The following is a 12,522-nucleotide window of genomic DNA, read 5'->3' as shown; positions in this document are numbered from 1 at the left end:
TCCACAGAATCCCAACAGAAGGAGATCAGACACCCATCCAGTCTGCACTGACTCACTGAGTGAGGCACTTCCCTCCCAGCCCTGTCCCCATAACCCCACGCATTTCCCATGGCTAATCCCCCTGACACTAAGGGGCAATTTAGCCTGGCCAATCCACATCTTTGGAGCACCCGGGAGGAAACCCACGCAGAGATGGGGAGAATGTGCAGACTCCACACAGACAGTGACCCGAGGCTGGATTCGAACCTGGGTCCCTGGCGTTGTGCCCATTTAGACCATGCCGCCATGAACGCCCTTTGCAACCTCAGTTATTCATCAAATTTACAGATTATTCCAACACTTTCAGTCACCAAGATTCTGAGGCTGAGAAACAGCCAGTACTAGCTAACACTGAGGGAGCTATGTTGAACTCCTGATGTAGTTTATGTGGATGGCTGGGATAATGGATGATTGAACATGAAGCCACTCGAGAGTGGGCAATGTCCTCCCAATCTACCCACGCTCGCCAGGCTAAACTTCCTCCCAGGCCGGCGTCCTGCTCTCTGCCCTCAACTAATACTGAGAGCTGAGCTTCAGAAAGCTTGGGTCAGAAGATTTCAACCCCACTGGGATTTCATCCCAGGTCGGATGATGGCATCTATCCTCGACTGCTCAGGGAGACGAGAGGTGAAATTGCTGGGCCTCTGACGGAAATCTTTGTCGCTTCTTTGGACACGGGTGAGGTCCCTGAGGATTGGAGGATAGCAAATGTGGTCCCGTTGTTTAAGAAGGGTAGCAGAGATAACCCAGGAAATTATAGGCCGGTGAGCTTGACGTCCGTGGTAGGGAAGTTGTTGGAGAGGATTCTTAGAGACAGGATGTATGTGCATTTAGAACGAAACAATCTCATTAGTGACAGACAGCATGGTTTTGTAAGAGGGAGGTCGTGCCTTACAAATTTGGTGGAGTTTTTTGAGGAAGTGACAAAAACGGTTGATGAAGGAAGGACCGTGGATGTCGTCTATATGGATTTCAGTAAGGCATTTGACAAAGTCCCACATGGCAGGTTGGTTAAGAAGGTTAAGGCTCATGGGATACAAGGAGAAGTGGCTAGATGGGTGGAGAACTGGCTTGGCCATAGGAGACAGAGGGTAGTGGTCGAAGGGTCTTTTTCCGGCTGGAGGTCTGTGACCAGTGGTGTTCCGCAGGGCTCTGTACTGGGACCTCTGCTATTTGTGATATATATAAATGATTTGGAGGAAGGTGTAACTGGTGTAATCAGCAAGTTTGCGGATGACACGAAGATGGCTGGAATTGCGGATAGCGAAGAGCATTGTCGGGCAATACAGCAGGATATAGATAGGCTGGAAAATTGGGCGGAGAGGTGGCAGATGGAGTTTAATCCGGATAAATGCGAAGTGATGCATTTTGGAAGAAATAATGTAGGGAGGAGTTATACAATGAATGGCAGAGTCATCAGGAGTATAGAAACACAGAGGGACCTAGGTGTGCAAGTCCACAAATCCTTGAAGGTGGCAACACAGGTGGAGAAGGTGGTGAAGAAGGCATATGGTATGCTTGCCTTTATAGGACGGGGTATAGAGTATAAAAGCTGGAGTCTGATGATGCAGCTGTATAGAACGCTGGTTAGGCCACATTTGGAGTACTGCGTCCAGTTCTGGTCGCCGCACTACCAGAAGGACGTGGAGGCATTGGAGAGAGTGCAGAGAAGGTTTACCAGGATGTTGCCTGGTATGGAGGGTCTTAGCTATGAGGAGAGATTGGGTAGACTGGGGTTGTTCTCCTTGAAAAGACGGAGAACGAGGGGAGATCTAATAGAGGTATACAAGATTATGAAGGGTATAGATAGGGTGAACAGTGGGAAGCTTTTTCCCAGGTCGGAGGTGACGATCACGAGGGGTCACGGGCTCAAGCTGAGAGGGGCGAAGTATAACTCAGACATCAGAGGGACGTTTTTTACACAGAGGGTGGTGGGGGCCTGGAATGCGCTGCCAAGTAGGGTGGTGGAGGCAGGCACGCTGACATCGTTTAAGACTTACCTGGATAGTCACATGAGCAGCCTGGGAATGGAGGGATACAAACGATTGGTCTAGTTGGACCAAGGAGCGGCACAGGCTTGGAGGGCCGAAGGGCCTGTTTCCTGTGCTGTACTGTTCTTTGTTCTCCATAATCTCGGTCAACACTCCTCAGCGCAGTACCGAGGGAGCACTGCACTGTCAGTGGCACAGCCTTTCAACTCAGACTTGATGGTTTGAGTTACAAAGGGAGGCTGGATAGACTGGGACTTTTTTTCTCTGGAGCGTAGGAGGCTGAGGGGTGACCTTATAGAGGTCTATAAAATAATGATGGGCATAGATCAGCTAGATAGTCAATATCTTTTCCCAAAGGTAGGGGAGTCTAAAACTAGAGGGCATAGGTTTAAGGTGAGAGGAGAGAGATACAAAAGGGTCCAGAGGGGCAATTATTTCACACACAGGATGGTGAGTGTCTGGAACAAGCTGCCAGAGATAGTAGTTGAGGTGGGTACAATTTTGTCTTTTAAAAAGCATTTAGGTAGTTACATGGGTAAGACGGGTATAGAGGGATATGGGCCAAATGCGGGCAATTGGGACTCGCTGAGGGGTTTTAAAAAAAAGGGGCGGCATGGACAAGTTGGGCCGAAGGACCTGTTTCCATGCTGTAAACCGCTATGACTCCATTTACCCTCACAGATCCCGTCACACTGCTCGCTGAGAAGCATAAGTGAAGCATTCTCTGCGATCCTGGCCAATCTTTACCCTGCATCCTTCCATTTATTCATTTATGGGATGTGGGCACCGCTAGTTATCACCCATTCCCCATCACCCTGGAGAAGGAGGTGGTGTAGATATACCCACAGTGCTGGTTCCATTACAAAAACACATGGTCTGCCCATTGTTACACTGCTGTCTGCGGGAGCTTACTGTGCACTAACTGGCTGTCTCGTTCCCATGTCCAACAATGATGATACAACCTCACCGGCTGTAGAATGCTTTGGAAATTCCCAGGATCGTGCTGCGACAGTACAAGGTCTTTCCTTATGAGCTCAGTAAGAAGTCTCACAATACCAGGTTAAAGTCCAACAGGTTTAATTTGGTAGCACGGAGCACTGCTCCTTCATCAGGTGAGCAGTTAGAGAGGGGCAGCTCATTAGTTAGCAACCCCCTTGGCCCAAGCTCCTTCGCTAACCTAAGCATCTAGCCCATACCGAGCTGGTAAAGCAAGGCTGGAAATGTAACAGAGAGCTCAAGAGAGCGAGGGAGGGAGGGGGAGAGCGAGGGAGGGAGGGAGGGGGAGAGCGAGGGAGGGAGGGGGAGAGCGAGGGAGGAGGGGAAGGGGAGAGAGAGAGGGAGTGAGAGAGCGAGACAGATAGAGAGAGATAGAAGGACAACTAAAGTGGAAGGTGATAAAGGGGAAAATTAGAGAGAGAGACAGAGAGAGACGGGTGACTGACTGACTGATGGAAACAAGTGCAGTTAGACACACAGACCGAGAGTGTAGAGAGAAGCACATTGCCTGTCATTGCCCCGTTCCCCTGGGAGAAGTGTGAGTTATCAGGTGGGAATGGAATGAGGTTCCCCTGCCACCCCTTCCCGTGAAGCCGGACTCACATCAGCAGTTTGCTTTGGAACGAGTCCCAGCTCATTGCTGCCATTTCCCAGTTCCACACCATCATGTGACAGCTGCTTCCACAAGCTTCACTCTGGGCCAGCGTCCAGCTGGAAATATTACAGAGCTGTGAGTTCCCAGGACTCGCCGAGTAGACTTCAATTACTCTCGCCAACTTTCTCAAGTGCCTCATATACCTTTTCCTCTCTTTCCTATTCGGCACCAACAGCTTCCTGTTCCTGCAGCTATAGGGGCCCAATATACACAGACAGACACACTCTCACACAGACACACTCTCACACAGACACACACACACACAGACAGACACACACAGACAGACACACACAGACAGACACACTCTCACACACACAGACAGACACACTCTCACACAGACACACACACACACAGACACACTCTCACACACACAGACAGACACACTCTCACACACAGACACAGAGAGACACACTCAGACACACACACACAGACACACACACACTCTCTCACACAGACAGACACAGAGACAGACAGACACAGAGACAGACAGACACAGAGACACACACAGACACACACACACACACAGACACAGACACACAGACACACACTCTCACACAGACAGGCACACACACACACAGACACAGACACACTCTCACACACAGACAGACACAGACAGACACACAGACAGCTTTGAACAAAGCAGGTAGGACGCTGAGCAGTAGGCCGAGGAGGCCATTGCAACCTTCTCTGACGCAAACTTACAACAAATCCAAAACAAGTGTTAACCACTGCCCTCACTCAAACAAAAAGCAACAGGGAAGAAGGGCTCCACATGATATCCTATTTCTCCATGAGCTTTCCGAGTGCTTGCTCTTTCTTACCTGCTGTGCCACAAACTCCAGCTGCTATCAAATGTCCTTCCCACATTCCACACATTTCCAAATCCCTCGGGGAGGCCACCCCTGCCCCCCCGGCCTGAGTATTGAGGTAATATTGCAGCCCGTGTCTTCAGGGCCTCTGAACTTCTCAAGTTGCAGGTGGGCATTTTCTTCAAGAAGCGCTCAGCCAAAAGCTAAGAAGCGGTTAAACCTGTCCAGTGTACCAGACCCCTGACCTTACAGAGGACGGGGGAGAACGGGGGCGGGGGGGGGTAGAGAATCAAAGCAGCTCACAAATTGCTTCATTTTCTCCCGTTGTGACTCTTTAAACAGGCAAAGTCAAGTAAAGATTATTCATCAGCATCACAAGTAGTCTTACATTAACACTGCAATGAAGTTACTGTGAAAATCCCCCAGTTGCCACACTCTGGCACCTGTTCGGGTTACACTGAGGGAGAATTTAGCACGGCCAATGCACCCTAACCAGCACGTCTTTCGGACTGTGGGAGGAAACCGGGGCACCCGGAGGAAACCCACTCGGACACGGGGAGAACGTGCAAACTCCACATAGACAGTGACCCAAGCCGGGAATCGAACCCGGGTCCCTGGCGCTGTGAGGCAGTGGTGCTAATCACTGTGCCACCGCAACACACGAGGTGCGGACACTCAGATGGACGCAAACTGCAGCTCTGGGTGTTGAGACACAATGAAACACTGGTTATGGAGACTCTGTGTATGATGATGTGTCTGCGCACTGAGCGAGGGCACGCATTCTGTCCTGGAGCCACGCTGAACAGTTTTCATTGCCATCTCCCCACCCAAACAAATTGGGGTGGCACAGTGGTTAGCACTGCTGCCTCACAGCGTCTGGGACCCAGGTTCAAGTCACTGTCTGTGCGGAGTCTGCACGTTCTCCCCGTGTCTGCGTGGGTTTCCTCCGGGTGCTCTGGTTTCCTCCCACCCTCCCAAGATGTGCAAGTTAGGTGGACTGGCCATGCTAAACTGCCCCTTCGTGTCAGGGGGACTGGCAGGGTAAATACATGGGCTTATGGGGATAGGGCCTGCGTGGGATCGTGGCTGGTGCAGATTCAATGGGCTGAATGGCCTCCTTTTGCACTGTACGATTCTGTGATTCTATGAAACACAACTGAACTTCAAATTGAAATTTCCCAGCCCCAGGCACACAGCCATGATCTTATTGAATGGCGGAGCAGGCTCGAGGGGCCTGGTGGCCTTCTCCTGCTCCTACTTCTTATGTCTTTGTGTGTGGCCGTCTATCTCCACATGGCCCTCTCTGGAGATATTGCTTCCTGGGTGGGGGAGGTGGTTGACGTTATCCATGTTCTATTGCCTGCTGGTGATGTAAGGGCTTTGCTACCATCCAGCTATCGTTGATTTGGTCTTCCTGCAGTGTTGACCAATCTTGACGGCGCTACTCTCAAGACTGGCCCTCATGTCTTCCAGTGCACACTATTCCTCAGCCAGTATCACCTATAACCAAACCAAAAACCAAGAGGAACAGGAATGGGCTGTGTCCACATCCTTCCTCTCTTCCTGGAATGACTTCCCAGCTGCTGCCTCATCTCTTCAACGTTTTTTTATAAATCCCTTGCTCCTCGGGGTAGAAGATCAGTTCCAAGCAATACCAACATCTTACTGGCCTCTCAACCAGGTGATACTCACCCTATGGAGACCTCACACGACAATGCCCAAACAAACTTTCTTCCCCTCTGCAGATCACAACACAACCTTCGTGGGGGTTCCTACACAAGTCAGGAGTGGGGCATGGAGTTACTTCACTGTCCTAACTCCACTCAATACAGCACCAAGGGGGCCAGACTGCCATTCCAACACAAAACCCACAACTTTTACCATGGAGTCACAAAGGTTTACAGCATGGGAAACAGGCCCTTCGGCCCAACTTGTCCGTGCCACCCAGTTTTCACCACTAAGCAAGTCCCAATTGCCCGCATTTGGCCCATATCCCTCTATACCTATCTTATTCATGTAACTATCTAAACACTTTTTAAAGACAAAATTGTACCCGCCTCTACTACTACCTCTGGCAGCTTGTTCCAGACACTCACCACCCTCTGTGTGAAAAAATTGCCCCTCTGGACACTTTTATATCTCTCCCCTCTCACCTTAAACCTCTGCCCTCTAGTTTTAGACTCCCCTACCTTTGGGAAAATATATTGACTATCTAGCTGATCTATGCCCCTCATTATTTTATAGACCTCTATAAGATCACCCCGAAGCCTCTTATGGTCCAGGGAAAAAAGTCTCCGTCTCTCCAGCCTCTCCTAAAGCTCAAACCAAGGCCAGCAGACACACAGGAACACCAGCTACCTGCAAGCTACACACCATCCTGACTCAGCTGTTCCTTCACTGTTACTGGGTCAAACCCTGGAGCTGCAACTCTAACAGCACTGTGGATGTATCTACACCATGTGGCCATTCAAGGTAGTTCATCAACACCTTCTCAGGGACAATTAAGAATGGACAATAAATACTGCCATGAATGAACAAAAACCAAGTCGTTTCTGCTGGTGACTCAATGCCACATTTTGTCTTGGGTGGCACGGTGGCACAGTGGTTAGCACTGCTGCCTCACAGCGCCAGGGACCCGGGTTCGATTCCAGGTTTGGGTCACTGTCTGTGTGGAATCTGCACGATCTCCCCGTGTCTGCGTGGGAGTTTTCCGGGTGCTCCGGTTTCCTCCCACAGTCTGAAAGACGTGCTGGTTAGGTGCATTGGCCATGCCACTGGCCAGGCGCCGGAGTGTGGCGACATGGGGATTTTCACTAACTTCATTGCAGTGTTAATGTAAGCCTACTTGTGACACTAATAAATAAACTTGAACTTTTTTAACTTTAACATTAATGCCTGGGTGTATAGTTATCGTTACGTTCCCTTGGTTGCAGAGGCCCCCCCTTTTCCTATATTACTCTGGCACACAAGACTGTTGTGAGATGGGGCAGAACAGTGGAGTTTGGATCGAAGAGCAGCAACAAGCTTACTGAAGGTTGGAGCAGGCTTCAAGGGCCACGGGGCCTTCTCCTGGAACCTCAGCTGCTTTCATTCCTGATGTGGAGATGCCTGAAGTGGGCTCAGTAAGAAGTCTCACAACACCAGGTTAAAGTCCAACAGGTTTATTTGGAATCACGAGCTTTCGGAGCGCCGCTCCTTCATCAGGCGAGTCTCTGAGAGCTCGTGACACCAAATAAACCTGTTGGACTTTAACCTGCTGTCATTCCTGACCAAGGTTCACTTCTCAACTCCCACTCATTGCCATCTACGCTTCCTTCATTGTGTCCCTAGAGTCACCAGGCAGCTTCAGCGTTGAGCACATAAACCTTTACGTCCCAGTGCCAAGTGACTGTAGTCACAGACTAATTTACTGCCTGCCCCTCTGACACCTCGTGCACCCCAGCAGTTAGTGCTTAGTAGGGTGCAATTAAAACAGGGCAAGTAATGGAAGTCTGCAGATACAATAAACGCATAGCAGAGCGGGGATTTATAGCTGCTCTTTCTGTGCGCTTTATTAGGAAGGAAGTTAATGTCAATCACTCCATCCATCCCCAAGCCAAGGCTGGGGAGTTGTACACTAATGGAGCTGGAGCTATCTGAGACAAGAGAGACCATCCCTCCTCAGTACCCAGCGAGTCAACACTCCCAATGTTTCACCTGTGAGTGAGAGGGAAAGAGAGAGAGAGAGAAAGGCAGACCTTCATCGAGACCGCATCTCTCCTGATATCAGCACAGCATTGAAATCAACTGTGTTCAGTGATGTTGCAGCTGAGAGACATGTTGGTTAGGAAACTGGGGAGATCTCTCTGCCTCAAAACATTGGCAAGCTGCCTGTTCTGTTCAGAGAGGTAGGTGGTGCCTCGGTTTAATGTCCAGCCTGACTACCATGCTCCCTCACCTCTGGGCTGGAGCGCCAACTTTTGGGGTCAGGGCTCTCGAGTGAGACATAGAAGATAGCAGCAGGAGCTGGCCATTTGGCCCTTCAAGCCTGCTCTGCTGTTCAACATGATCATGGCTGCTCTTTCTCAACTCCGCACTCCTGCCCGCACTCCACCCACACCCCTTGACCCTGTAGCTGCTGCCCACAACCTTCCGACTCTGGGGTGAAAGTGTTGAGGCACAGATAAAACCAGAAGTGAGAGAATTAATTCCCTTGGATTGTTGTCCCTTGGAGGGCAGTTGAGAGTCAACCACATTGCTGTGGTTCTGGAGTCACATGTAGGCCAGACCGGGTAAGGACGGCAGATTTCCTTCCCTAAAGGACATGATGTGAACCAGATGGGTTTTTGCGACAATGGTTTCAAAGTCATCAGTAGATTCTTAATTCCAGATTTTTTAAAATTGAATTCAAATTCCACCATCTGCCGTGGTGGGTTTCGAACCCAGGTCCCCAGAACATGAGCTGACTTTATGGATTAATAGTCTGGCGATAATACTGGGGCACCGCCTCCCCGGGCGGAGTGGTGTCGGAGGCTTCCCAAGTCAGCTGCAGTATTGGAAAGGGAAACTGGGACAGGTAATGGGGGAGGAAAGGTCAAAGTAAATTCCAAAGGGTCATAGAGTGGGGGGGGGGGGGGACACACACACACACACACACTACTCTCTGCGGTTCCTGACTTTGATAGAGTCAGTTTGAAAGAAGGTACAAAGCAGCTCTGCAGACAGTGTCCATCCATTAGCTGAGGCTGGGGGCTCTTCAGCCTGCTTAGATTCCAGCTGACAATATTTAATGCACGCAATGAGATGCTTCCTCTCTCCTCTGACTGGCTATCAAAGCACAATCTGAGGCAGCTGAATAAAACCAGATCGCAATCATCAATGATCTGCTTGTGGGTGAATGGGGAGGGGAGGGAGGGAGGGGCTTTCCGATCTGTCCAAGATAAGCAAGGCACAAGTAAACTCCAAGTAATGAGGGGCTCAGGGGGGGAGGGGGGGGGGGTGCACTGAAGGGCAGAGCTGCCAAACACGAAGACAAAAGCTTCCCTTTCAGACGCAGCAAAGGTGAGAGCCCCATCAGGAACAGTGAAAATAAACATGACAGCTGGTTCACTGAGAGGGGGGAAGAGGGCAAAGGTCAAAGCAAGCAAACGCAGGCCCAATCTGTCAACAAAGAGCCTGTCACAGCTACATCACAGCACGCTGAGCAAATACTCAACTCTCCCCCATTCCTTCACTTCAAGCTACTTAGTCAAATCCAATCCATCTGAAATGCTTCCCTCGCTGTCCGCTCGGAGGCAGCACGGATAGGTGTGCACTCACTTGATGGGACTGAACTCCCTCAGTCATGAGCACAGTTGGCTGGTGCATTATTCCGCCTCTTGTCCCTCTTGTTTTACAAGCCCTTCCTTCCCCTCACTTTCAGCATGGTCTCCAAAGCCCAAATCCCGTTCTATGGATAGGGAAATACACTCCCTTCAACACGTAAACCCCACTGCAAAGTCCCGAGGTCAGAGTCAACTCATCCCACAGGCAGGGTGAAAATATCATCAAACCCAACGATTCAAATCCCCAACTTCAGAAACTGAAATCACAGCGGGAGGCTATTCAGCCTATCAGAGCTGTACTGGCTCCTTGCAGGGTCTGTCCAATCGGACCCACTCCCCTGCTCTTTCCCCGAGATGTGTCCTTTTTAGCTCCATAACCAAGTTCCTTTGGAATCTGCTTCCCTGTCCTTTGAGGCTAATAAGTCTCAGGCTGACATGTCTTTCCCCTCATCCTCCCTCTGGTTCTTTTATCAGTTACATTTTTGTCAATAGCTCACAGTACGGCCAACAATTCCTCACTTTGTAACTCCACCTGCCTCCTGTTGCGTCTCTCTGTCCTGTTCTCTCTTGTTGAGCTGACCAAGTGGTAATCAAGGTGAAAAGGGGCAATTGCTTAAACTTCTAAACCTGAGGGCCTCACCATCTAATCGATGTGTGTGTGTGCGCGCGAGCGAGAGACACGAGTGCCTCACATTCCCATTCCAAGCTGTGTCTCAGAATGGAGCAGGAAGACATGTGCCACTCTCGAGGGGGAAGTGCTGGGAATGTGGTCACTCTCGGACTTCAGAAATGATAGGAGGCCATTTGGCCCATCGAGTCTGCACTGACTCTCCAACAAAGCATCTTCCCCAGACCCTTCCCCCACCCTATCCCCGTAACCACCCCCAAGGAAATTTGGCATGTCAGCTAGGACTCTCACCAACTTTTACAGATGCACCATAGAAAGCATTCTTTCTGGTTGTATCACAGCTTGGTATGGCTCCTGCTCTGCCCAAGACCACAAGAAAGGTCGTGAATGTAGCCCAATCCATCACACAAACCAGCCTCCCATCCATTGACTCTGTCTACACTTCCCGCTGCCTCGGGAAAAGCAGCCAGCATAATTAAGGACCCCATGCACCCCGGACATTCTCTCTTCCACCTTCTTCCGTTGGGAAAAAGATACAAAAATCTGAGGACACGCACCAACCGGCTCAAGAACAGCTTCTTCCCTGCTGCCGTCAGACTTTTGAACAGACCTACCTTGCATTAAGTTGATCTTTCTCTACACCCTAGCTATGACTGTAACACTACATTCTGCACTCTCCTGTTTCCTTCTCTATGAACGGTATGCTTTGTCTGTATAGCGCACAACAAACAATATTTTTCACTGTATATTAATACATGTGACAACAATAAATCAAATCAAATCACATTTAGCATGGCCAATCCATCTAACCTACACATCTTTGGAGTGTGGAAGGAAACCGGAGCACCCGGAGGAAACCCACACAGACATGGGGAGAACGTGCAGACTCCGCACAGACAGTGACCTGAGGCTGGAATTGAACCCGGGTCCCTGGCGCTGTGAGGCAGCAGTGCTAAGTTACAGCAGTCAGCTCGAGAACAGCCTCAGCTCCATGAGGAATGGCCCAGACATGAGGCTAAGAGGGTAAAGGAGGAAAGCTAAGCACCATGTTCCTGAACTCATCATTGTTCTTGGAAGAAGCTAATATAGCTATGCATGGTTGTGTTTTAGACGCAATACATCTCCTTCAAGTCAAAATACATCAATAGGATCTCACACTTCAAAGAGGTTGAAGACACCAACACAACAGTCAGATTCTGAGGGATAAGCCAGTTACCTTTGATTTGGACATCCAAAGACAACATTGGCAAGAGTTTGCTCGTGAAAAGAAATGGTTCTTACCAACAACATCCAGCTGGTACGTGTGGTTAATGCTACCATATTTGTTCATCACCACACAGGTGTAATTGGCCTTGTCCGAGGGTACAACTCCTTCCATGATCAGACTCCAGTGCTGTGATCGGATCTGTCGGGAATGAACGAGAACAGAAATTTTAAACAAACAAAGAAAAGGAGAGACTTCCATTGACAAAGCACCTTGAATGACCACCAGACTTCTCCAGCCTGTTTACAGCCAATGGATTGCTCCGACAGTCTAGTCGTTGTTGCATTGTGGGAACCACGGGCAGCCATCTTATGCACAGCAAGCTCCCAAAACAGCAAGATATCAAAGAGCAGATAATCTCCTCAAACAGCAGGATAACAATGGGCAGATCATCTTGTTGATGATGTTGATTAAGGGGTAAATATTAGCCAGGATACCTGCCCTTCCTTGAATTGGTGCAGTGGGATCTGTTACACCTATCCAAAAGGCAAGGTGGGGCCTCGCATCAGTATCTCATCTGAAAGACTGCATCTCCAACAAATGAATTTCCCAACTTAGTTCCCGACTTCACTGACCCGTTCCCGACTTCACTGACCCATTCCCGACTTCACTGACCCATTCCCGACTTCACTGACCCACTCACTCCCGACTTCACTGACCCATTCCCGACTTCACTGACCCACTCACTCCCGACTTCACTGACCCACTCACTCCCGACTTCACTGACCCACTCACTCCCGACTTCACTGACCCACTCACTCCCGACTTCACTGACCCACTCACTCCCGACTTCACTGACCCATTCCCGACTTAGTTCCTGACTTCATTGACCCAATC

At 49.9% G+C, this 12,522-nt stretch overlaps 1 protein-coding gene across 2 annotated transcripts in view; it reads right to left on the bottom strand.

Annotated features, from left to right (window-relative positions):
* Window positions 1-12,522, bottom strand: part of LOC144510113 (fibroblast growth factor receptor 1-like) — a 231,494-nt gene that overhangs the window by 41,158 nt on the left and 177,814 nt on the right. For both annotated transcript variants that reach the window (XM_078239392.1, XM_078239393.1), the window contains exon 6: window positions 11,703-11,826. In XM_078239392.1, coding sequence (XP_078095518.1) covers window positions 11,703-11,826 — 124 coding nt within the window. The remainder of the gene's footprint in view (window positions 1-11,702; window positions 11,827-12,522) is intronic.

Source organism: Mustelus asterias, chromosome 22 (genome assembly GCF_964213995.1).
Source record: "Mustelus asterias chromosome 22, sMusAst1.hap1.1, whole genome shotgun sequence".
Classification (NCBI taxonomy): Eukaryota; Metazoa; Chordata; class Chondrichthyes; order Carcharhiniformes; family Triakidae; genus Mustelus; species Mustelus asterias.
This window is presented reverse-complemented; position numbering and strand designations above follow the sequence as displayed.